Source organism: Malaclemys terrapin, chromosome 16, assembly GCF_027887155.1.
Source record: "Malaclemys terrapin pileata isolate rMalTer1 chromosome 16, rMalTer1.hap1, whole genome shotgun sequence".
In the NCBI taxonomy this organism is placed as follows: domain Eukaryota; kingdom Metazoa; phylum Chordata; order Testudines; family Emydidae; genus Malaclemys; species Malaclemys terrapin.
This window is the reverse complement of record NC_071520.1, coordinates 18,322,378-18,348,884: the sequence shown is the minus strand read 5'-3', so window position 1 is coordinate 18,348,884 and position 26,507 is coordinate 18,322,378. Positions and strand designations below refer to the sequence as shown.

Here is a 26,507-nt window from a genome sequence, read left to right as displayed (position 1 = left end):
TAACTGGGTGTACCCTGCGTGTAAAAGGGGGTTAATAAAACATAGCTATCTTGTAAAGCCTCCTCAGACCATGCCAATTGCTGGAGGACTGGCTGATCACATGGTGTTTGTTCCTTTTCTTGGCTTCCAGCTGCTTCTAGCAGGAGCCTGGAGGCCTGGAGCAGCAGCTGGGAACAAGAAGAAGGAACCAGCCTAGTTGCCTCTATTAGGGTTCAGTGTTACAAAAGAGGAGGAGTAGAGGTATCAGCCACAGAGGGAGAGTAAAGTCCACCGAAACAGGCAATGAGACAGCTCAACAACATATCCAGAGGGAGAAAAGGACCAGGTGGCTGGGCAGTCTGTCCAGTGAAGCAGAGGAGAAAGGGAATCAAGTGGCAGAGTAGCGTGTGCAGGGGAGAGGAGAGTAGGGGCTCCGAGACATGGAGAAGTATGGGCAGGGGAAGCGGGTGGATTAGAGCAGATGGGAGGAGGGAGATGAAATGAAGAGCGAATTTACAGTAAGGTTTAATTGTACTCAAAAGGGACAGGACTTCCGAAAGCTGCTTAAGATAGATCAGAGCATTCCCAGTATTGCTGTTCCATGCAAGTGCAGTTATCACAAGGGAGCTATCACAATGAAGAATGGGAAGAGGAGGTGGTTTGTACAATCACTGGCCGGCGTAGAGGGGGTTTGCTCGGTTGTGAGCGGGAGGAGAGGTCTGGCTGCATGATCTTAAGTGGAAGGGGAGGTGGTCCATGAGACAATCTGTCTGGCCCCAATTCAAGATTCCCAAGGGCAGGTCTACACTTAAAATGGTGCATCAATTCAGCTGTAACGCTTAAGTGAAGACACTCCTATGCCAATGGGAGAGTTTCTCCCATTGGCGTAGTTAGCTACGACCTCTCAAAGAGGTGGATTAGGTCGACAGGACAAGCTCTCCCGCCGACATAGCGCTGTCTACACTGGGGGTTAGGTCGGTGTAACTACATCACTTAGGGGTGTGGATTTTTCATTAAATCTGAAGTGTAGACGTGGCCCAAGTGTCTGCTTAAGTCCCTTGAGGTATGTCTACACTGCAATCAGAGGCTAACCCAGGGGTCTCAAACATGTGGCCTGCGGGCCGCATGCGGCCCGCCAAGCTCCCCACGCCACTCCCCGTCCCTTTGCCTACCCGTGGGATTGCCTCCTGATGCTGCAAGCGCTGCGCTGCTCTCTGAAGCAGCAGGCAGCATGCCCCTTTGGGCCGGGAGAAGGGGGAGGGAGGCAGAGGGCTCCGGCATTGCCTCCTTCCAGGCACCGCCCCCCACAGCTCCCATGGGCTGGAAACAGGGAACCGCGGCCAATGAGAGCTTTGTGGGAGGTACCTAGAAGAGCAGCAAGAGCCGCACAAGCAGAGAAGCCTGAGCCCCTCCGCCTACCCCAGGGGCTGCAGGGACACGGTTCCAGCTGCTTCCTGGAACGGAGCAGCACGGAGCCGGGGCCAAGGAAGGCAGGGAGCCTGCCCTGGCCCCAGTGAGCGCCGCTGCCACCCCGGAGCTGCTCTAGGTAAGCGGCACCAGGCTGGAGCTCACACCTTGATCCCCTTGTGGACCCCCAACTCCCTGCCCTGAGCCCCCTGCCACATCCCACACCCCGCCTGCACCCCAACTCCCTGCCCTGAACCCCCTGCCACATCCCACACCCCAACTCTCTGCCCTGAGCCCCCTGCCACATCCCGCACCCCTCCTGCACTCCCTGCCCTGAGCCACCTGCTGCACCCTGCACCCGACCCCCTGCTGCACCCCTCACACCAACTCCCTGCCCTGAGCACCCTGCACACCTCTTGCACCTCAACTCCCTGCCCTCAGCCCCCGCTGCACCCTGCACCCTTTCTGCACCCCCTGGGGGCAGCGTTGGGGTGGGGACTTCAGGGAAGGGATTGGAATGGGGCAGGGAAGGGGTGGGGCAGGGGCGGGGCCTAATTGGAAGGAGTGGAGTGGGGGCGGGGCCAGAGGCAACGGCAGGGGTGGGGGGAGTTCAGTGATGCGGCCCTCGGGCCAATGCACTAGTTCTCATGCGGCCCTAGGGGTCATCTGAGTTTGAGATCCCTGGGCTAACCTGTGCTGCCAAACTTCTCTGTTATTGTAATTCACACGAGCTAGATCAAAGCTACCTTGAATATGTCTGCACAAGGATGACCAGATAGCAAGGGTGAAAAATCGGGACAGGAGGTGGCAGGGGGTAATTGGCACCTATATAAGACAAAGCCCCAAATATCGAGAATGTCCCTATAAAATTGGGACATCTGGTCACCCTAGTCTGCACTTGCTGCTGTCACACCTTTGATTGCAGTGTAGAAATACCCTTTGAAGTCAAACTTAGGGCATGGCTACACTAGAGTGTTTACAGGGCGCAGCTGCACCCACCTTTTGTCGGCTTAACTACTCCAGCCCCCGTGAGTGGCAGTCGCTATGTCGGTGGGAGAAGCTGTCCACACCATCGCTTATGTCGGTGTAACTTATGTCACTTGGTGTGTGTGTGTGTGTGTGTGTGTGTGTGTGTGTGTGTGTGTATAAATCACCCCCCTGAGCGACATAAGTTACACCGACATAAGCTGTAGTGTAGACATAACCTTAAATTCTGTACTGGATAGGGATGAATTTAAGCACTTCCTGATTACATTCTTGAATCGGGGCTTCTGCTAAGATGTGGGCCACATTATGAATAAATGTGAGAGACTCCACCTCAATTGAAAAGAGCTATTGAACCCCAAATAACCCCCCCCCCCACACACACACAATATAGTTTGTCACAATTTAAGTATTAAAATAGCCTTTGAGCCAGCACCTGTAAATGCTCTTTGACTGTTACAAAGTGACTGGGGCAGCAACATGGAGAATGCCAGGAAATAACTGAAGAGGTGCTTAGTTGTAAAGTTTCCCCCCAAAAAATTGGGTTGGGGGGGAAATCTCACAATGTTACTTATATTACATTACACATAATCTCTCGCATTACTTATTGTGGCATATTGTTTCCTCCTACAGAGTTCTGCTCAATCGCTTTCAGGAAGAGGCTATTCCGTAAGTCATTTTACAGCTAATTCTTTCACTATTGTTGCTGTTGATTGCAGAGGTTTATATTACCTGTTGCATATCCACTGACACTAAGGGAATACAAAACATGAAAAATAAGCTTTGAGCAAAGCACTGTCTTGTGTTTCTAGCAAGAGAAACCTTCTGCACAAGAGAGAACGCTGAATTGCCTATTTTCAGGTCTCTGGAATTTTGTTTTCTTCATGTTCCCCCACCCCTCCACCCCCCAACTACTTTTGACTAGTCAATCAGGTAATGAAAATTTAAGAAATAAAAAGGAGGAGATTTTCTAAGATAGATGCCTGTCTCCCATTGATTTTCTAACTACCCCTTTGTGCCTTTGAAAATATTCCACCCAAAACCAAACCAAACAAATGTTAAATTCTCTTGCTGGCAGACACTGTGCTGTATAATTGATCAGAACAGAATAAATCTTACTTGATTTGAAAACCGGGTAGCATGATTGTTTTTGCCTCCAGTAAACCAGGATGCCATAATTATAGGCAATGTTATAGGCCCTGAGGTTCAAAAGTAGATGCATGCAGATGCAGTTCCACAATGGTTTTTAACTGGCCATTTGTATGTGCAGATACTTGAAGTGATTTGTATGCACAACAATGGTATTTTTCCGTGTAGATGTGATGCACTCGTTTGTACATGTGCCTTGCACTCATCCACCTGAAAATCGGGCCTACAAGTGTATTGTATGGAATTTATATGAGACAAGAGACACACAGGTATACGTTTATTGAAGACATCACTAAAGTCCTGGATTTGTATTACACACAACTCTTAGGAGAAATGTATGGCATTCAGATGCATGTAATGACATTGCTGGTCTCCTATCAAGTCATGTGTTCTCTGATTACTGGTGCAGAGGTTGTAAGTGAAGTTGTATGATGATCTGAATTAGAAGTGTGTTAACCCATTTAACAATCCCTACATATACTAACTGGCAGTAGGCACTCCTGTTGCAAGTTCATCACGATGTAAGTTTTATCTTCTAGGTGAATGACACGGAATGTGTGTCTTATATCAAGAGCCACCGCTGCTTCCTTTTAACAATATAGTTTAAAAAGGGGGGCAGGTTGTTACATATTGTTTATGAGGTTGATATAACAACCTGACACAGAGCCTTTTAAAGTAATTGAGAATGATTCTTTTTAATGATGTATGTTGTACATTTGTCCATTTGACACGAGGGGGAGAGAAAGAGATTATCTGAGTAATGTGATGGAACCTGTGCGTGTCCAGCTGGTGTGATGTACACATTAACATTGGGAAGCTGTAAGATCTGTCCCAGTTTCAGAGTGACAGCATCACACACATACTCTTGTGACAGAGGCACAATGGCAGTGTGAAGTGCATTGGCATGATAGTATCTCATGATTTGGAGTCTAAAGGCTTTACAAATAATATTTTGGTGACGTCAGCTGATGTTGACATGCATCTCAAATATCTTGCAATCAAAATATTTATTGTATCTCAGGTGAGTATCATTGCTTAACTCACTTGCTGCATGAGATCTTTTGCTCTAGCATGAAGACTCAAATGTACGTGTGGAAAATAGAGCAATCTCCCATACATATGAAGGGCTGGATCCATCTAGACTGAAAACTCTTTGGGCTATGTCTTCTGTAAAGTGCCATGCATGCCTATGGCATTATATAAATAATAATGAATCACCTTCACAAATTTTATGTCTGGGAATTAAACAATTTCCCACTGGTCATAAAATCTGAATGGAAAAAGGCCAAAGGATTGTTCAGAAGCCCCTAAACCAATACATCATTGGGTAATTTTGTCTGTTGCTGACTGAAAATAAATCTATTTTTTTTCTTTAATAACTGATCTTCAGAAATTATTTAGCTCCTTGTCTGAAAACTGGTTTTGTTCTGTCTCATTTACCCAACCCAGACCTTCTCAAGGGAGGGGAGAGCTCTTAGCATCCCTGAGCAGTTTTGAGATCATGAGTAGCCTGAGCTGGAGTTGCTTTTCCTTCTGGGTTGTCATTTTATCTCTTAAATTGCCTTCTGCCTCACCACGTACCAGCTGTTGAGGCTGACCATTTCCCTTAAGACTATCATGCTGTTCTAAATTGATCCAACATAAGGCCAAGACTATAGCTTCTAACACTGCCAAGATCCCGTTGGCCCAAACTTAGCTTGGAACCTGACTCTCCCAGGTGGCACTAAGACATTCTAACCACTGACTCAACAAGACTGGCCAAGCTAGGAGTTGTCCTTAATATATTGCAAAGGTTTCATTTTCACAGGGAACTAGCTGTATATTAAGCACTAAATCAGTATTTTGGCACGGCCCTCTGTTTATATCAAAGAGCCTGTTTGCCAGACATGGTGAAAGCATGTTTAAAAAATAGCGTTTACAAGAGTAAGGCACAGTTTCTTTTACTTGTGTCCTATTCTCTTGATATCTGTGATGGCTTTTGTTGTTGAAAATTGTCACTTACAAAATGGTATGTAGTTACTATGCAGGGTAGTTGCTCTGGGTTTCACATATCATAAACTGTTTTGTACGTTACATATTAGGGTTTGCTTTTTTTTAAATGAACTCGCTTTGAATCTGCACCCTTTCATGTTTGCTTTTTTCAGCTATCCTTGCAGATGAGTTTACTGTTAGGAATGCTCATATGATCACCAAGTTTGTAAGGAAATATTTACTGGTAAGAAGAGAATTTGAAATCCAAAATCATGAGCATTTGCCAAAAACCTTATTCAAAGTTTTAAGCTCATCCAGTCAGGAAACAGAATGCTATGTAAGCTATGTGTCCAATCGCAACATTTTCAAATTCAGAGCCTAAAGTTAGGTAGAAAAATGAATTTAAGCTCCTATACAAGAGACCTAATTTTCATTTGCTGAACAGCTCAGCAACTCCCACTGACTGAGTTTTTACTCCTAAATTTGAACATTTTGACCACAGAACTACTGATGGAAATTGCTTGGTATATAATTTCACAGTTTGTTCACAGATAACTGGTGATCAGAAAAACGGTGAAATTCATTGACTATAACATGTTTGTTATGAATTTACTGGTCAGCATAAAGTTTCAAACAAGGATTAATTTTACCTGGGACAACAGGGTTATGCAACATATGTAGATGTGTGGATTAGCAAGCTGTTTATCTCATAAGCAGTCTAGCATGAGTTTTTTATGCCCTTTTTCTGTTGCACGTCAAATGTGTATTTTCTCTGTGTTGAGAAATGGAATGGTAGCATGTTTTTGGAGGGTAATAACTTACTCTCCATTTCTTTATTTTAGCAAGTATGTGATAAGGTATTATGCTAGGAGGGAAGGAGGGAGGGGGAGAAGCGGCGCCCCTGCCGCAGCCACTCGGAGTCTCCCCCTCCCTCCCAGGCTTTCAAGCTTTCAAGCCTGGGAGGGAGGGGGAGCAGCGGTGCGCAAATCAGCTGTTTCGCGCGCCGCGGCAGCTCGGGATCTCCCCCTCCCTCCCAGGTTTGAGAGCCTGGGAGGGAGGGCGAGTAGCAGTGCGCGAGCGGCAGCAGCAGCGGAGGTGAGCTAGGGCGGCCGGGGCACATTTTTAGGGGCGCATTCTGGCGCCGGCCATGCCGCCCCTAAAAATGTGCCGCCCCAAGCACCAGCTTGTTTTGCTGGTGCCTAGAGCCGGCCCTGATTCTGAGCCAGAAATGTGTTTCTTGCCAGCAGAAAAAAAACAGATATTTTGGGTAACAACTTAAAAGAGGCAAATCCTCTTTCGTACATTTTACTTGTAGTCTTGGAAATTCTGGGAATGCTTCACTGATTGTGTGTCCAGTTTCTAGATTTCACTAAGGTTGTGCTGTGGAGCATTTTAAAAATGTATTCTTTATAGTTATACATTTGTTTGACACAGTGTGTTTAGGAACTAGTAACAATGAATACAATAACAAATTACATGGACTATATGAACACAGCTAAAATGCCTCAACTGTTTGAAATGTAGAGCATTGCGTACAGATAAGTCTAAGCTAAAGTTGTGCTTGGCTCATTTTTGTACAAAGGGGAAGGGGCAGAAGTGGGAATACATGGTAATAAAAAATCTTCAGATAAATCATGTAGCTTGTTTATAGAACATCTGTATAGCTGTTTCTCTTATGAAATGGAAGGGAATAAAATGCAGAGAACAAACTTAAAAGCACATGGCAGATCCAGGTTCAGTGAACCAAATTGTCTCTGGGTATCCACTGGAACAAAGTGTTGACGATGGAGCTCTTCGTTTTTTGTTTTTTTTTGGTCCTGAAATAAGATTTTTTTTTAAACTAATAACAATAACATGTACTTGGCAACAAATGCAGCTGATTTTTACTCTATGCTGCTGTAAAATATCAACTCTCTGCAGCCTAGTCAAATTCCTGGCAGCCCATCAAATTTAGTGAATTTTACCCTTTTTTTTTTTTTTTTTTTTTTTTTGTTTATTTGTAAATAAGCACAAAGGGCCCTTGCTGTCTACATTTCAGTCTGTCTGAGTCAGTGGAAGCCAGTGTCCCAAATAATTTATATTTGAAGATTATGTATATCAAGGTATGTCTTAAACACATAAGGCTTACAGAGAGATCTTGAGATGATTCTTTCTCTCTTTGGGGCATCCAAACTCATAGTGATTAGTGCACCTTCCCACCGTGGTGTGACTTCTCATAAAAGTGAAGTATTTATACAGACAAAGTTAGAGCCAAGCATAATATAGGCAACCACTTGCAATTTTCCTGAATGCACATGTCCACCAATACACCTGATGCTTGCTATTGAACACCTCTGCAACTCTGCTGTGGACCCTTCCTGAGTGTAGAGTCATTCCTGTCAAATTGTATTGAGGTTTTGAGAACGGGTTTTAGTAACCATCTTTAAAGCCCTCTGGATCCAGTTGTCTAAGAGACTGCGTCCTACTCTCTACTCTATCTCAACCATTAAGCTTTGCTAGGATAATCTTATCTGTCTGTGTTTGATCCTTGGCTTTCCAAAGCTCAGAAGCAGGATATTCCCAGTTTTAGGTCCTGGATTTGACTCATTCTGACTGTCCATTACAGTCAAATTGGTCAACTTCTGATCATTCTGCGAGGCTCTTTTGTTCATGTCAGGCTTTTGCTGAATGTTGTTGTTTTTTATTTCTCTTCTGGTTTCTCTCTCCAACAGCTTATTAGCTGGAAATGTTAGATCAGTGTTAAAGCCCAAATTGTGTTGTAATAAGAATTATGGGCTCAATCCCGCAAGGTGCTGGGCACTTTCAACTTGCATTGAAGTCAGTGAAAGTTGAGGGTGCACTGCATTTTACAGAATTGAGCCCTAAATCAGGTAATAAATAAATAAAACTGGGCAAATAAACTTAGTCCCGAAGGGACTGAAGAAGCCACTAAATTCATAATGATATTCCAGCTAGTTACTACTCATCAGGTGCTCTTAATGCCTCAGCCTAGAGGGGATACTCTTTATTATAGCCACATTCAGAACTTCTCTTGATATGCTTTCTACTGTTCAGAAATGAAATCCCTGGAGACTGGCCTTGATACAGTACTTTGCAATGCTATGTTCTCACATCCCACGGTCGTTGTCTTGTCACGTCCTCATATTCTTCCCGCCACATCCGGGCACATGTGATTGGCCAATTGTTGCCCTTTGCCAGGTCACTGAAAGAGCATTTGTGCTCAAGCAGCTGGCATCATAGCCTCAAATTATGAAACATTTCCTATCTGCTGCACTCACAGGAATTGGGACCAATGATGTAGTCCCACTTGATCATTACATCTCTAGACCAGCCAGCTCCAGCGTGGAGTTGATTTAAGGTAACGGCATGTAGTCAGGGCTGATCTGCAGCGGGTGGTAGGTGCTTGACAGGTGGGAATTGGAGTCCATAGGTTACCCGGGTCATTCCCTACTTTTGTTTGCTATAGCTGAACCCTTGTCTGTTTGAGTGACAATGTTAGGGATTTAATGGTGGTGAGAAAACTTTGTTGTGACTTCAGTTGACTCAGCATCAGTGTTACATCACATAGCGGATGTCTTGGATCTGTGCATTGCCTTGTACACTCGACTCTCCTAGCAACTTTCCAGCGTTTATCAGGAGGAGCAATATCTGCGAGGCTATAGAGGCTGTTGATGTGGGCAGACTTAAGGCATCTTGTAATATTGCAACAGGCAGAGGTAAGTCGAGGGTTTAACTTTTTTTGCATGGGGGGATCAGCAGAGAAGTAGCAAAGTGCCAATGCAGTTGATCACAGAGTGGAGGGGTCTGCACCCCACTTTGAAGTAACCAGGTTGCTGAGAGAGTTGTTTTATATGCCATTCTTGGCTTTAGTTTTCTCAATGTTGGCTCTAAAGGAAAGTGTGATGGAGAGGAATACTGAGGGATTTATGTAACAAGTAAGTTTCGTCCCAAGCCAGCCATTGTTGAGTTCGCATTTGACCGCTTGGTTTTTTAAATGGCATGCACTGACTTACATCTTTGCTGGGTTTGCATGCACTTGGTTGGCTGCATAGTACTTATGTTAAGTGAATTCACCGGAGTATTCTCTAATATGTCAAACTCGTCGTTCTGTGTGGTGATGCACAGATCATCTGTGTGCAGATAAAGCACCTCGTGCCGGGATAGCTTGGCTGGTCATTTGTGTAGATGTTGACTAATGTAGGTGCTAAGACACTACCTTGTGGGAGGCCACATTCTGTTGTTGCCATCGTCTTCGTTTGCCACAAAAGTTCACGAAGGATTGTCTGTTCTCCAGCATGGTCTGTATTCGTTTTGTGAAGTGGTGGTCCTTCGTTGCCATTAGTACCTTGGCAAGGAATCCACAATGATTGACTGCTTCATAGGCAGCTGAGAGATCAACAAACACGGCTCTTGTCATCAGTCCCCTTGTATATCCATCTTTGATATATTGTGTCCAATTCAGAAGCTGTTCAGTGCATGACGAGCCCGGTCGAACGCCAGCCATTTTGTTGATTAAAAAGTGGTTCAATAACTGGTGTAACTGTAGTCTCTCCAACAACTTTAAAATATCACACAGGAGCTAGGTCAAAAGGATTTTTTTTTTTTTTAAAGATCAGATGGTTCCTTACCAGGCTTCAAAAAGGCCCCCTGCCTTGGCTTGTTGCCAGATTTTCGGTCTCTTGAGCTGGTTGAGACCAGTATTGAACATAGTCTGGAGCCACTTCCGTGTGTGTGAGTTGAAATTTTTGATCTGCTGTTTGGATGTCGTCTAGGCTTGCTGCTTTCCCTGTTTTCAGGGCACATGCCCTGGTGATCAACGTACTATAAGATAGATAGAGGAGGGAGATGCCAGGTTAGACATCCAGGATGGGGCTCTTGCTCCTTGGGATGAAAATACAATGGAAATAGTTCATTCAGCCAAAAAGGGGCTGGACAAGAATGGGAAAGTGCCCCAGTCAGTTAGAGAGAAGTGTTGATGGGGTTCTCAACACACTCCTGTCCGGTTCTCCTCACCTGGAAGAATAGTACCTGTTACCTAGGGATGCTGTGTGTTAAAGTGGGAAGGAATACTTGAGACTCTAATAGGGATGAAAAAGATCTCATTGGGGATGGCAAAGAAAGACTGTGCCAAAACTATTCTTTTATAAGTTTTGTGCGGTGTGTGCGCACTGCTATAAAATCCCTCCTGTCCTACAGTGAATTTTCTACCCTGCAGGTTTAATTCCATAGGCTAACTCTGAGTTCCTGTTTTTAAAAATTAATAAATGAGACTCCCGCATCCTGGAGCACAGGAGGAATCTTCAAGGTCCAGGACTATAACCACACATCAATCTGACTCTAAAAAAGTCTGACAGTTTCCCTTTATTAGGTTTCTAGACACACCCATTTTATTCTGCATGAACCTGGTTATCCTTGTGTTGGGATTAGCTCAAACAAGCCCTTGTTGCCAAATAAATGCTCTGATTTTGTTGTATGGACTTCACTTTTAATTCATTGTGCCATGTGAGATCTTGAGTCAAGTTGAATTCAGTGGAAGTATGTTGACTTAAATCCACTGAGGATCTGGCCCCTTGTCTTTTTGTGATACTTCCACAATCTGGGAACTTAAATGCTGCTGGAAAATTAGCACACATAGCATTTTGGGCACATGAAAGGCTTTTGGAGTCTTTGAAAAGCCCCATGGAAAACCTAAGCCAGAAAAAAAAGTAAATATACTCAAATACTTGAATTGTACAAATAGGGATGTGCATGGACTTTACTAACACATTTCCTTTAAAAGTTCCCTTCTCTTAGAATCTGTTTCCTATTAAATGACATTCTGCTTTTAATTATGATGAAAAGTCCCATAAATTTTCACTCATCTCCACAGCCGTAAATAAGCACAAAGGGCCCTTGCTGGCTAAATTTCAGTCTGTCTGAGTCAGTGGCATTGGCAGAGGGTCTGATTGTGAGGCTCGCAGAGCAGCCATATTGACAACATAACAGATACACAAGGGCACCCCTTTGTTTATAAGACATGAGCATAATTGGATGACGTTGATTTACATAAACCGACAAGCATTAATGCAAGTGCAGCCAGCTGACACGGCAAGACTCTGAGATCCCCTTGAGGGACGGGTCAAAGGACTCATCTCTGATTTTTACAACATTTTTAACCCTTCCCCTCTCCCCCCAATGGGGTGGTGGGAATCCTATCTCTAGTCTGACTAGAAAGCCATAATTGTTATACAAACACATCTCCAGAAAGTTCCCCCATTAAGCACTTCTGCATAGGATAGCCTAGCTGCCCACAGCCCTGCATACTGGAATAAAGAGCTGTCCTAAATCCATCTTGAATTCGCTAGCCTGGAAAGGATTACATACTGCTGAAGAGGAAAGGCAGAGGGTTTTGAGGAGATCTGGTCTTCATTTCTGGACCTTTATGATTAAGAATGGCCTACGGCGGTTATGTTGTGTGCATCGTATAGCTTTTCTTATGTAATAGGTCAGCACGCTTCATTGTCTTCGTCTGCACATTGTTTGTCCTATGCTCTCTTCTTCTCCATTTCCAGTCTTTCCTTACTTCCCTTTCTGTTTTAAAAACAAACAAAAAAACAGACCAGCAATTCATCTCAATCAGGATCTAGCATGCTTCTCTGATGCTAATGTTGCACTAGGCAGTGGTGTCGTTTTATGGGAGAGTGGGGCATTTACATTTTTTATTTCATTCTGTCACAGGATTGTGTGTGAGCTATGACCACACAGACAAAAGTTTTATATACCCAGTTCCTGTGGACTATACAAAAGCGGAGATGGCCTGTTTATTACACTTCATGCTGTGGTGGGCTCATCTGAAGAAATTAACATGGGGGAGGCGGAATTTATCGGCTTGTTTTATCTCATATCTTACATGCTTTTATTAAAACCTACACCCAAAACCACTGAGTGAAGAGAAGCAGCAGAGGAAATAACAGTGATGTTAACCCAAAACACTCGCACAAAAGCAAAAGAAAGAGAAAATGATGTGTTATGTTGGTCTAATTAGCAATGGAATTAGCGACAGTGGGGGAGGGGAAAGTGGTCCAGTAACCCGTGCATATACTGTGTTTGCCTAAGAGAATGTAAGCTGACATATTAATATATAAAGATGTTTTAACTGGTTACCTCTCTCTCCCACATGCACACAATTTTTGTTAGCTAGTCCCCAAATAGGTCTATGGTTGTGTTTTTCCATTCATTAAACACCAGCCACAAAATAGTCTGTAGTGGAAAACTGCTGTTTAATTCTTGTCTGCACTGCAATATGTAGGTGAAGTTTCACCTGGTCTGACTCCGTCCTTCCTGCTCCATCCCACCCCCGATTGATATATTTATATTTGTTTGTTTGTTAAAGGCCAGAGGCAAATTTCCCTGACCAGCTCCATCATATTCCTAACAGAAAACAAGGTGCTGCTTTGCCGTTAACAAGACAATAAGCCTGAGTCGTATCTCACACCTTGGAAGGTTTCTAATAACACCTTAAAGATTTCACACAGTGTTACAAAAGCTGCAAATTGCAAAAAAAAAAAAAAAAAAAAAAAATCTAGTGTACTACATAGGCTGGGATTTTTTCCCCCTACAGTTGCAGGCTGGCTGCAATTTAACAAGCCATTTAAAATGTACAATACCTTGATATATATGCAGTTGCATCTTCAGGAGGAAGGCAACACTCCATTCACCAGGGGATGAACTTGAGTACAGAAATTACACTGCTTTCAGCTTTAAAAGAAGGGTGGTGTAAGCATGCAGCTCAGTCTCACTGGCTTCAGTAAGAGAACAGCAGCCTGAGATCCCCAGAAGTGGACCAAGATTCATGGTCTGCCTTGCTCTGAATGGGTAGGAAGGGGATCTTTCAGCCCTTGGGTGTGAGGGAAGAAGAGGTAGTGGGGGAGTTGACTGTGGGGATTGGATTTTTTCCACCATGTGCACTTTTTTGCTAGAGTATAAAGGCAGAAATCCATGTCAGCTGTTCAGGATGCTGTTTGCACAATACTAGTGTTTTCACTTGCCACCTTCTTAGAGATCCAGCTTCCCATTTCCTGGTGGTTAATTCCAGATACACACGGTGTGACTTGGTTGGCAACTTCTTAGAAACTGAAATAACACCCAGCTGCCCTTCTCTGTTTTATGGCAAATAAATAAATGGAACCATAAATGACTCCTCCTTAAATAACACACAGGGACTGACTTCATCTCGCGAAAGCCAGAAAATTCAGGGTAAGGGCAGAAATTTATATCATTCCCTTTTGCTTAGGTATTGCATCTGATGTGAGTCACTCGTGGCTGGGAGACCCCTGCAATGCAATATGGTGACCTATAAAGCAAAATGTTTTGCCTTTTGACCTGGCTATTCATTATGGTGAATGACTCTAGTGTACATTTCGGTTGCATGATCTAGAAGTATAGTAATTGCCATGCTATAAAGCTGGCTGTTCTTAATCCCATATTAAAATATTCTAGTGGTGCCAGGCTGATTTCTTGAGGGAATTTTTAACTGCCAGTTTAAAGTGGCTAATATCGGTTTAGTTTTCCACTGGTACTGGCTGTAGGTGTGATCATAAGTCTCTTACTGCATCTGCTTTGTCATCTTTTCAGACTATCACAGAATAGGAACTCAGGAGCATTGAGGTCTTGTAAAACTACTTTCAGCAATCTTAACCCTATTTTGTTTTTGTGTGAATTTTCTGCTACTTTATCCTGGTTTAGTAATCTCCTCCTGGCATTGATATAGGCACCCAGAGCTTCTTTTAATCACCCCCAGAGTTCTTCTGGTTCGTACATGTTAATGACATTTTATAACTTGCTGGAGGGGGTTTGTAACCTGGAGGTCAGTTTCGAGCACAAACTTGCTTTTGATTACCACTTAAGTTACACAACAAAAATTCCAATTAGTACTGCAGTAGCCAGCGCTTTCTTTTCTTTTTCTTTTCTTTTCTTTTGGAGGGCATGGGGGGAGAATGCTGATGAGCTGTTTGTTCATGTTTTCATCACATCTCGGCTAGGTTTTAAGGAAGTTCACTATTTTATGGAAGCCTTCCAGATACAGTCCAAGTTAGTTGTGATTTACCCAGAATTCTGCAACTAGAACAATAAACTGGCTGGAAATTCACATGACATGTGACGTCACAATTGATGGTTTCCAGAGAAACCTAATCTAACTTTTAAATTTCTTTTCTTCACTGTCATCTATCCCTCCCTGTGTTGTATGATGGATAGTGCGTGGTCCTATACCCCTCTTCAATCTGTATATTGACTTACCCAAAAACATATGGAGTATTTGTGGCCCAGACTCATAGTATTTTAAGGAGTTTTTGGAGGATGACAGATTCACGGGCTACATATATTTTTTTTTTTTTCGGGAAACTTCACAACATTTGTAGCCCTTGAGGAACATGTCAGGAGTGCATAGGCTCCAGGCGTCTAGAAATGCCAGCTGAAGTCACGTTGCATATACAGAGCAAAGTTTTGTTCAAACAGAAGTTATGGGCTTGATGTAGAAATTACTGGGTGAGGTTCTTTGGCCGGGTTATGCAAGTGGTTGGACTAGCTGATCATAATCTCTTCTTGCCTTAATATTTATTAATCGATGAATTTTTAAAACTTTATAATTAGTTCAATATCCCTTTAGCCAAGGTGTGGCACCCTGAGCCTTGTAGATGTAAGCTGCTACAGTACTGCATACGTTACTTTATATTATGATGCATTATGGCGCTAGTAACTAAAGGCACGTGATAAGGAGTGAAGGAAAAATGGTGTAATGAGCTGGCTAAACTGTGTGTGTGTATATAAATACCATTGCCCCCTATTGCAATGGATCAAAACTGCTCAACTGTGTCTCATAGGCCCTATACCACTAACAGCTAGAGCTGAGTAAATCATTAATGACATATAATTTTAATACAGGTTGTTTATAGACTTTCACCTCTTTCTGTTTGCAAAACATGATTTATTAATCTTTCAAAATTATTCATGAATTTGTTGGTGAACTGATTTTTCCTCTGTGAACCGCTCACTGTGACAATTCATCGTTAGAACTTCGGAAATGGGGCTGTGCTGGTGGTGTACCTAAAGGGTGTCACATTGTTCCTGTGTCGTGACTAGGAGATTTAAGGCCTGGAACAATGCAGTGGGAATCCTTTTTTTGTCTTCACTTGGCATTGGTTCAGGCCCTCAGATGATTAACCAACACAATGCGAATTTGAAATGAGACAATCAACTACAGTTTGAAATTCACTTTCAGAGAATATTCATGCTTAAGAGTCTCTTTTTTCTGAGTATTCTCGCTAGCAAAACTTGAGCACTCGAGTGTTTGATAGACGCACACATCCAAGGGTCACGGTCAGTGTCAGATCAAACCTCATTTTCCAATTCACAGAACATTTTTTTCCCACTATTCACCCAGCTTTTCTTAGCAAGCCGAAGATCCTTACAAGATTTCCACCCAAGTCGTAGGAGGCTGCGTTTGTAGAGAAAATGGTGCAGATTCTTGAGTGTTAGTGTCATTTGAAGTGACCATGAAGTGCCACAGAAGTGACAACCATGAACTCCTTAAGAAGCCACAGATGTGTTCCAACATTGACACATACACACCCTTAAGGAATTGCTGGCATTCTCTTTGGAGCCCTAACTTAGTTAATTTCTAGAAGGCTGGGGTGTGGGGGGGAAATGGTAAATAGTTCCTGTTGACAACACCACACAGTATGTATGTCATATGAGGAACCTGACAGCTTATTTAACTAACTGAGTCCGTTTCCTGCTCACGATTCACTCGGAGGCAACGTGATTGTAAGGGCTTGTCTATACTTACTGCGCTGGTTCGGCGGCAGGCAATCGAACTTCTGGGTTCGATTTATCGCGTCTAGTCTGGACGCGATAAATCGAACTCAGAAGTGCTCCCCGTCGACTCCGGTAATCCTGCTCGCCACGAGGAGTACGCGGAGTCGACGGGGGAGCCTGCCTGCCGCGTCTGGACGGCGGTAAGTTCGAACTAAGGTATGTCGACTTCAGCTACGTTATTCACGTAGCTGAAGTTGCGTACCTTAGTTCGATTTGGGGGTTTAGTGTAGACCAAGCCTAAGAGCACTCAAACAGGAAGTTGTAACTTCACCAAAACTGTTTCATTATCGGTGCAATATCTGCGGTCAATCCTCTGTACAGCTTGTGGCCAGCTTTTGGTTAGCAGAAAAAGACACTTTGAGCTGAGCTGGCATCAGTTCCCACCTACTTAATCAGTTAAGCTGTGAGCTATGTGGTTAAGACAGGTCCCCTGGTTGTTTTGTGGATTTCCAGTGACAGGAAGGTTGAGATGTGTTGAGTGGTTCAGACAGGAATAGCTTGGTTATCTGATGGTCACCCCAGAGGCTGATAAAATTGTGTGTGCTCTTTTCTGAGAAGACATCAAAAAAAGCAGAAGCTGTTGCCTGTAACCACCTGAAGAGTTTACAACGTAAGGGGAAATTTTACTTATCTTAAATGGCTTAAAACTGTTAACCCATCTTCACCACTGTGGACTACAGTAGCGTCTTAAGATTTGCAGTCAGAAAATACGTTTGACAAACTGTCACATTAAACAAAGCTATAAAGAAACCACCATATCTTAGGGCTTGTCTACACTGACACTTTACAGCACTGCAACTTTCTTGCTCAGGGGAGTGAAAAAACACCCTCCTGAGCCCTGCAAGTTTCAGTGCTGTAACGTGCCAGTATAGACAGTGCACCAGTGCTGGGAGCTGCACTCCCAGTGCTGGGAGCTGCACTCCCAGCGCTGGTGCAATGCCCCTCATGGAGGTAGGTCTTTTAGAGCTCTCCCAGTGAGCTGTGCTGCAACTACACAAGCCATGTTAACGCGCTGCTGTTGAAGACGTGCCCTGAGAAACATTATGGCTAAGCCTTTCAAAAGTGATTTTGGGTGCTTCAGTTTTTCAATCAACCGACTTGAGACACATCAAAGGGCCCTGATTTTTAGAGGGAGCATGCTCCGTGTATTCTGAAAATCAAGCCTCTTAAAGATTCCCAGGTTGAACATTCAAAAGCTGAGGCATGCAAAATCACCAGTCCCTTTTGACAATCTGGGCTGTAAACTCCACCTGTAGTATAAGGGCTTTGTGTGTGCGATGGTGCCCACAGATGGGTAAAACACCTGCTCCTGCTAGCTGAAGAAGCTCTCCTTTAGCTCAAATGATAGGACTGTGCTTTTAGAATGGAAGAATGGGGATTCTACTCTCATCTCCCCAAGTATAGTTGATTCGTCTACTGATCTCTCTTGTTGATAGCTTGTGGATTTGTTACATACCCCAATGTATGCCACCAGATGTCAACTGAATTTTTGATTTTGAATTAACAGATGAGAATCCCGCACTGCTGTCTGTAGCCTATGGATGGAATTTTCAGAGATGCCCAAGGGAGATAGGCCCACCCAGTCAGTGTCACTGAAATTAAATGGAAGTTGTATGCCTAATTGCCTTCGGCAAACTTTGAACATTCCAGTGAATATTTTTAAATGTGAGCAGCCACGGTTTAAAGTTGTGCTATGAAGTTGGGAACAGGAAAGCACTTGACAATGTCCTTTTATCACTTCAGTAAATCCTGGATGTGCATGGCTTAGCTATGAAAGTACAGCATGTGACAGGCCCCTTATGCCTCTTAACCTCCTTGCTCCCTTTAAAAAAACAAACCAACCTGCCCGGTGGGCATGCTCAGTGCCCTGATGGTAGTGCTTTCCTTCTGTCTCTGGAATCTTGCTCCGTAGACCTGTCAGAGCTCCCTTTGCCCACTGCTTCAGGTGGAAGGAATAACCCAAATAGTTCAGCAGCTTCTATTCCTGGGGCTTATTAATAAGCTGCATTGGTGGCTTCTCAGATGAGTTTGGTCTAGGCCTAACTCAGAGGGTATTAGCCGTGGCATTGGCCTTTGGGGATTAGAATACAGAAAATGGGAACATCATTCAGGCTGCTAGGGACACTGGATGCTTCTCTATCCATCCCACCTGGTGGGAAAGTCCATTGTCCAAGTCTGACTATGCAGATTGGACAACAGAATATCGGGTCACTATAAAGCATAAAGGCATTATGCACCAAACAGAGGAATGGTGTAATGTGACATCTCCAACTGGATAATGAAAGGCCTCTACTCTGCTCCAAATCTCTGAGGTAAAATGGACAATGTTCTGTTTCAAAGGGAGAGAGCTCGCTGGGTGACCTTGGGCAAGTTACTTAACTGATCTGTGCGTAAGTTTCCCCACCTGTAAAATAGGGACAATGACACTTCCTCTGTGTAGTGCTTTGAGATCTACTGATTAAAAAGCACTGTACAAGAGCTGGGTGGTATTACTTTATTGTGGGATCTCATGATGTGATCTATGATTTATAATCATGTTGATTGTAATAACAGAGCATCATTTGTTTATTTATTTGCTACTGGGTTTCACCCAAAAAACCAAACACACACACTTTTTTTTTTTTTTTTTAAGATACATATATATGGGATGGGATGTATCCTTCTGCTTTGTCTGCTCTCATTGCACAGCTCAGACACTTGCAATGACAACCATAACAATCAATGGGTTTCTGACTCATAGCTATTTCCTTTCCTGGCACAGATTATGTCTGGTATGCATAACGTGTTAATTTAACAAAGCAGTTCTTTTGATACAGCTTTAATTTTTTAACAACAGCTCGGAGGCAATGATGTACAGATTATATAGTGTCAGTTTCCCAATTAAAGTTTTACAGGAAAATACTGTGTTTTTGCTTTAAGCCTGCTTTGAATGCTTCCTTCCGGCACTTGTGCAAATGAAAACTGTGCTATTGCAAAGCATCTATTTGAAACCTTGAAATATTTATTGAGGCTGCATTGAATACTGAAGGAGGAATCTTCCTGTAGGCTTGTTGATATCTGTCATATACATATATTTTGTAATCAAATGTCTAGAAGCTTATTGTGTTGATTTTGTTGTGTTTTTTTAAAAAGGAAAAATATTTAGCACATGACTAAACTGCTGCTCATCTGGTAATGTCAGTGGGTTTTACAGATGTTATGGAGACTGCCTGTCCAGAGTATATGCCTTTCGGGCGAAAGGGTGTGTGGTTGGAGAGGTTAGAAGGAAATGCCAATGATTAGAAGCTTACATACAAACTAAATGGTGTTTTTCTGTCCCTGATAACAGGAGACCAGTGGCTGACCGTGTCTCCTGTAAGCCATAGAAGACTAACCATGTCAGAAATAGCCTGAGCTGCTCAGTCAGTCTTCAGGAAGTTGTCCCCAAGTATGGTCCATAGGATGAAACATTTTGAGGACCAAGTAGTGGAGTAGTAGGATGCAACACTTACGGAACAGCTTATGTGACAACAAGCAAATGTCACCGTCCTGTAGCATTTTCTAAGCTATTAGGTTGTTTTTTTCTTTTTTTTTTAATTCTGGTAACACTCACAATGTGTTAGGCTGTTCACACACACAGAAAGGCACATCACCATCCTGAAGAGTTTACAGTCTAAGTGCAAGTCATTTGATCAGAAAAAGCATTGAAAGCATCTTTCAAATTGCAGTCCATAGACATTTGAATTGAACCATCGTTCATTCCATGCATTTCCTCAGAAGGTGCAGTATGCAAATCTTGGAAACTCAATTTTTAAATTTAGTCTTTAGAACGAAGGGCCTTGTCACTCAAAAGAGAATTTTTCAGAGGGGCAAAAAAGGGGTTTTTTAAAATTGGCTGCTCTTGCTGGATGGGGAGTATCGTGTGTGAAAATGCTAATGACCCAGAAGCGATGGAATCAGGATGACAATTTTTTGGTTTCTGCCTGGTGATGTTTAGCATTTGATGAAAACCAAAAAAATGTTGTCCCCTGCTGAAGGGAGAGGGAGGCCATCTGTCCTGTTTCCAAAGCGAAGTGCTGCAGTCTCATGTGTTTGGCACTCTTTTTCCAGCAACCTCTCTGGATTGGTGCTATTGTTTGATACTCATGCGCTCCTTATTTAAATCTTTCCTTTCAAGCTTGGCTGCATCATGTTTGTACCATCTACATATGATTCCTTTTGTATTTAATTGCTTTGGAACAGACTGTATCTTTATTTCTATACTTATAATTCAGAACAAACACACACCAACATTTCTCAGCACACATGTTTTCTTCAAATATTTGTCTTAAAAAATAAAGCTTGGCTGGGCATGCCAAAATCAGTCTCATTATCTCCAAATGGATCTCTCCTGTTTACAGAAAATTGCAGGGAAATGAAAGATGCTGTTTCCAATAAAGACTTCATGTTGTGCAATGTGAGAAGATAAGGCAAGAATTGATTAGTATTTCAAGGACATTTGAGAAGACACAACAGGTCCCTGGACAATTTTTTGGTTAAGAGCTAGCCAGATACTGATAACTTTACAGAGCATCTAAATATATACATATAGAGAGAGAGATTGTCTGCATTATTTCTTGCATCAGATGCTGGAGAAGAAGATGGTTATGATCTTGCAATAAAATATAGTTTTGGTCCTAAGCAGAGAGAGAGAAGGCTGGAGGGGTGGAACAGGCATATAGACTAAGGGATTATGTAGGGACCATAGTGGAATCTAAATAAAACAAACCCTCACAGTGTCACAGAATTTTTGTGTGTCTCCTGACATGCACCCCAAAAAAAAAAAAAAAAAAAAAAAAAAAAAGTCAAAGCACTTATGTGGAAAATAAAAACCAAGACGTTTATTTTCAAAACCAAGAGAAACTGATTGTGCAGCAGTGTTTTATTTCAGTGACTTTATTTCTGAAAAGGCCAATGTAGAGTTGATAATTTCTTCTGAAGAATGTTAACGCTTTAGACTAGCAATTAGTCTCTGCATCACTGACTAGCTGCATTATGATTGGCTTAAAGAACAAAAGTATTGTGTGTGTTTTAGCCTGTCAGAAATCAGCTTCTCTGTAAACTTGCTTAGTTTTTAAAGTATATTTAGGAAACACGCAAGCTTTTGGTTGTCTGAAGAAATTTTAACAAAGAAAAATACCTCCCATCATTCAGCTGTTTGGTTAGCTGGCATGATTTGAAATGGTCGTGGCCTTTGGAACATAGTACTGAAATCCAGATGACCTTACAATGTACTGGAATTCAGTGCCCTAAACCTTTGAGTAACTATTGGAGATCTGAATGAGGTATGTAATACAGGAAGTTAATTTAAGCATCCTAGTTTGATTGAGGTATACATAGTCAAGCATGCATAAAATGGCATGAAGTGTAATGCAAATGAACCTGAGACTAAAATGGCACATAGGAACCAGGGAGCTGGTATGCTTTAAAATATGGTATACGCACTCTACCCATCTTGTTGGCCCAAAGTACTATGACATGTTATTGTGCCACAAGATCTAATTGTTTAACAATCCTGTTCAGGTGATTGGGTCAGAAATCAAAACCAGCTTGTTGGCAGAGGGATGGCAGTTCTGCAATGAAAATTCGTGGAAGGCAGCTTTTGTTTTCACAGTGTACAGATAAGGAAATTACTGGAGAACTAGGGAGAGTAAGTAGCAGAGGAATTGGGTAAAATCATGTGTAAATACGCAGAAACAAAGCTTCTCGCTGCTCTGCCTGCCAGCTGTCTGTGTAGTATGCTTCTGGGCCAGCAGCACAGATTGTAATCTCTGGGACATGGTACGAAGGGTGCAAATGGTGCAAAATGTGAATGGTAGGCGTGACATCTGGCAGTTCCATTCACTTGCATTTAAAATGTGTTGTGAATGGCAAAAACAGAGCGGGGAATGTCCTCAACAGGGCACTGAGTCTACTGCTTCATATTTTGATAAATCATAGGTGTGTGTCTGTTCCATGTTCTTCCCATCGCCCTCTTTGGCGAGCAGTTTCCTAAGCCTCCTTTCTACCTCCACTACTCTGCAGGCCACTTTTCATCCCTTTGTGCAGGGAGATGGATAGGATAGTAGCAGGATTTCTTCACACGTCTGCAGGTGACCAGCAATGAGGAGTTATAGAGGTCCCAAATAAGTCCAGAACGTGCCACATCTATCTGTCTCAGTAGGAGTACAAGGACAGTTGTGTTGCCAACGTTTGCAATCTTACTACAACTCTTGTAATATTTGGTATTTTCCATAAAGCCCCAGCTCCTGGTGGCAAGTGATTTTATCAGAATCTTCCTTTTCATTTAAAAGAAAGGGGAGGGAAAAACCCACAACAAATTTCTAGCCCTTGTGGTTGTGGAGGAAAGGTTGAAAATGGGAACCGTGGGGCTGTAAAACCAGAAGGCACATAAAAAGAACACAAATGTATTATTATTATTTTAAGACTTGTGATTTTCAACCAATCTCATACTTTTTTGGTGGCCCTGACTTATGAGTTTTGATTGCTTGGGGCTGATGGAAGCATGTAATTAAAGATTGCATCATGAAGGACCAGACTGAAATTTGTGCATGAAGCCTTAACACTGGTCTTCCCTGTTTCAGGCATGCGTAGCCATGTGACCTTAACATTCTCTGATTCGCTATAGAAAGGGGATCTCTGGCAGCTCTGTCTCTTATTCTGTGCTTGTACAATTCCTAGCACAATCTAATCTTATTTGAAACCTCTCGGCTCTGTTGTAACAGAAATACCACTAATAATAATGAGTAACTTTTCATGTAAAGTCTTACAGTGAGGTTGTTCTAGGTATTTAGTCAAAACATCCCCTGGGTGGAAGTGGCAATTGTATGTTCATTAGAATAACTTGTCGAAATGGGGCAATTTGTTACATAGGTTTTTAAATAAAGTAAAAATCAGGATTATTTTGGGCATTCTGTCGGTTCCCTTATTACCATGTGTTTTTATTCAAATGCTGTCTGCTAACCCCACTATAATATGAGAGCTGTCAATGACTCCATTATACACACCGATTTTATAACTTGACTGAAGAATTTTCTCTTGCCTGTAACTCAGCCTGACAGCCAACTTGCTCTATAGCCATTTGAATCCAGAACGGTGCAAACCAGTTAATGATTTTACAGTCTGTGCTTCTTTTGCTCACTTAATAAATATTACTCAAAAGCGGCTTCTTTTTTCTTCAAAGCTACAATCTTTAATGGTTATAATTCCAACATCCTGTATGTTAACCAGAAGAGGAAGCACGGTCTTGTGTTTTAAAACACAGGACTAGGAATCAGGTGGTCTGAGTTCCATTCCCAACTCTGCCATAATCTTGCTCTGTGATTCTGGGCAAGATATTTAAGGTGGTTGTGCCTCAGTTAACTCTTCTGTGGGATTGGGAAGACCCTTAGGATGTGCTGTTAGACCTAGTGAATACAGAACTAGACTGGGATTCCAGAGACTTGGGTTCTATTCCTGACTCTGCACTGGTCTGTTTGAGTGATCTCGGGCAGGTCATTTCCCCTTTCTGTGGAAATTGGAAATAATGATGCTGACCTCATTTGTAAAGTGCTTTGAGAGCTGTTGGTGAAAAGTGCTAAATAAGAGCTGGGCGTTATAATTTATTTAGTCAAATTATGTTTATAGTGCTCTGTGACATTCTCAGGTGAAAGGTGCAAAAATATTGATATTCGATAGTGTTAGGGATGCATGAATCTGTGGATTTAAGAAGTTAACCAAGTAGCTTATGACTCAGAGCCTTTACAGTTCTCCAGGGGTGAAATTCACCACTGTGTGGAGTGCCAGCAGAAAATCTGTTCACCTCTTAAATCCTATTCTGAGTGTTTAAGTGGTGCATAGCCCTCACGCTACCCCATTGCTTGAGGTGAAATTTACCCCATGGCAAGTAACATGGAGTCCATGATGTATGTTTTGGAAAGACTTCAATAATCCATGTTTAAGAAGGTTAACTCAGGATTTCTAAAAGTGCTTTTCATGAATCGCTGTATCCATAATCTGCATGCTAGGGGCAGGATACTCCTGCCCAATGTGCCCTGTAGATCGTTATTGTATGTTCTGCATGTGCAGTTTCCACCATCATGAGCGAGAATCCTGAATGAGTATAGAATGTACCATAGAGATTTGCTACAAATTTTATCCTGAGTCTAAAATTTTCTGAATTAAGATAGCTAGCCCTTCTAGTACTGTTACAGTCTAAGGTCTGTCAGCTATCATTTTGACTGTAAAACAGCATTTTTTCCCATTATATTTTAATACATTTTTGGAGGGGTAGAATCACAAAAGCGCAGAAAGCAAAGCAATGATTTATGCTGAAATTCTCTCTTTAACAAACTCCATTCTACCTCACTATTCCAGAATATAAGATTACCTACTGCTTGACAATTCCTGCAAAACCTAGGCATGCTGAATGAAGGGATGGCCTCTCGTTAACTCTGAATGTTCTTGCTTTCTTTGCTTTTTCAGGTTTGAGTTAGGCCCCTTGATGTTATTTCAGAGTTGTCTTTTTGATGGTTTAGAATGATAATAGTCTGTGTCATCTGCCCTTTAGATGGAGGGGTTATGCCTCATCCTTTATTCCTTCGCTCTCCCTATAAAATCCTTCCCACAATGCACCAGAGCCGTTTGCAGGTGTTCACGTAGCTCTGCCCTCTCACATGAACAGCAAATTAGTAACAGAAGCTAATGGCCCAGCATGGGGCCATCAAAGGACTGACAATTCCAGCCTTTCCAAAGGACCCTTTATGTCAAAACCCCCCATGAGACCTGTCCAGCTGAAAAGACTATTTGTCTGTCCCTGTGTGCGGGCCTGCTTCAGCAATGAGGCCTGCTGCTGGCCTCATGCTGAGACCCTGACTGTTGCTGCTAGCAACAGATAAAAATCACTGTTAACCACATCAGGGCCCACAACACATCAATCATGTGGCCCAGATAAAGGCCTCGGGCCTTTGGCCCTATACTTTGGTTGTTTCTAAATAATTTCCAGTGGCTGAGCATACTATGGTGTAGGCTGGGTAATTCAGTCCAGAAAACTTCATTTCACTGAAAACGCTTTGATTTTTTTAAAGACTGTTTTTGTTCAAATAGATGTTTGTTTCAAAAGGGGGAATTTAACTGATGAAAGAGACGCTGTGGAAAGTTCAGAGTGAGAATAATAAATACAATTTCATGCTTAACTGCAAAGTATGTTCAAATAGGTTGCAGAAAACAGAGCGTTTCACTAGGAGTAAGGGGAGGAACCCCCCCCCCCCAAAAAATCCCCCAAAACTCAGCAGCAGCAACAACCCAAGACTTTGTAGGAATCCTCTCTGCCTATCTTTCATTTTGCCTGAATTTATATGCATTTAAATAGAGATTAATCTCTCTATATAGATAACATCATCCGCACCGCACTTTTATTAAAGAGATTTATATCCAGGTATCAAATTACAATTTTAATACAGCCCAGTTGATTTTTGGTAGCAGCAAATCATATTTGTAACTCTGAATAACTAAATAACTTTGACAGTAGCAAATTTTCTTCATGGCACAGCTAATTCTTCATCCTGTCGTAAGGTTCCACAGCAAAGCCATAAGAAATTGTGATACTTGGAGGCTGGCAGTCATGTTTGTTTTTTTTCTTACAAGTTAGTGATACTTCAGAGAAGAGACTATTGCACATATAAATTGGCTACATGGCAGATTCAATAACTGGGAGATGGTGGCATCTTTTGATAAGCAGCATTTTGTAAGCAATATTGCCATCTTTGCGGCATACTTGTGTGAATAGGAGGTGCAAGGATAGATATCAAAGGTAACATAAGGCCGTAAGTCACAATAAAAACCTCAGTGGAAAAGCCAAATATTAAACCTAAGTCAGGATTGTTTTCTGCATGTACATCTTTGCATGCTAATTCCATGGGCCTATAATATTTACAATACATTACTCAGGTTTCAGAGTAGCAGCCGTGTTAGTCTGTATCCGCAAAAAGAACAGGAGTACTTGTGGCACCTTAGAGACTAACAAATTTATTTGAGCATAAGCTTTCGTGGGCTACAGCCCACTTCTTTGGATGCATAGAATGGAACATATATTGAGGAGATATATATACACATACAGAGAGCATGAACAGGTGGGAGTTGTCTAACCAACTCTGAGAGGACAATTA

General features: G+C 42.4%; 1 protein-coding gene across 10 annotated transcripts in view; it reads left to right on the top strand.

The window, feature by feature from the left end:
- The window catches only part of FBRSL1 (fibrosin like 1), a 724,351-nt gene that overhangs the window by 363,071 nt on the left and 334,773 nt on the right, over positions 1-26,507 (top strand). For 9 of the 10 annotated variants that reach the window (XM_054006766.1, XM_054006761.1, XM_054006757.1 and 6 more), the window contains exon 4: positions 3,004-3,039. The exons of the other annotated variant lie outside the window; for it this stretch is intronic. In XM_054006766.1, coding sequence (XP_053862741.1) covers positions 3,004-3,039 — 36 coding nt within the window. The remainder of the gene's footprint in view (positions 1-3,003; positions 3,040-26,507) is intronic. 10 annotated transcript variants of the gene reach the window in all.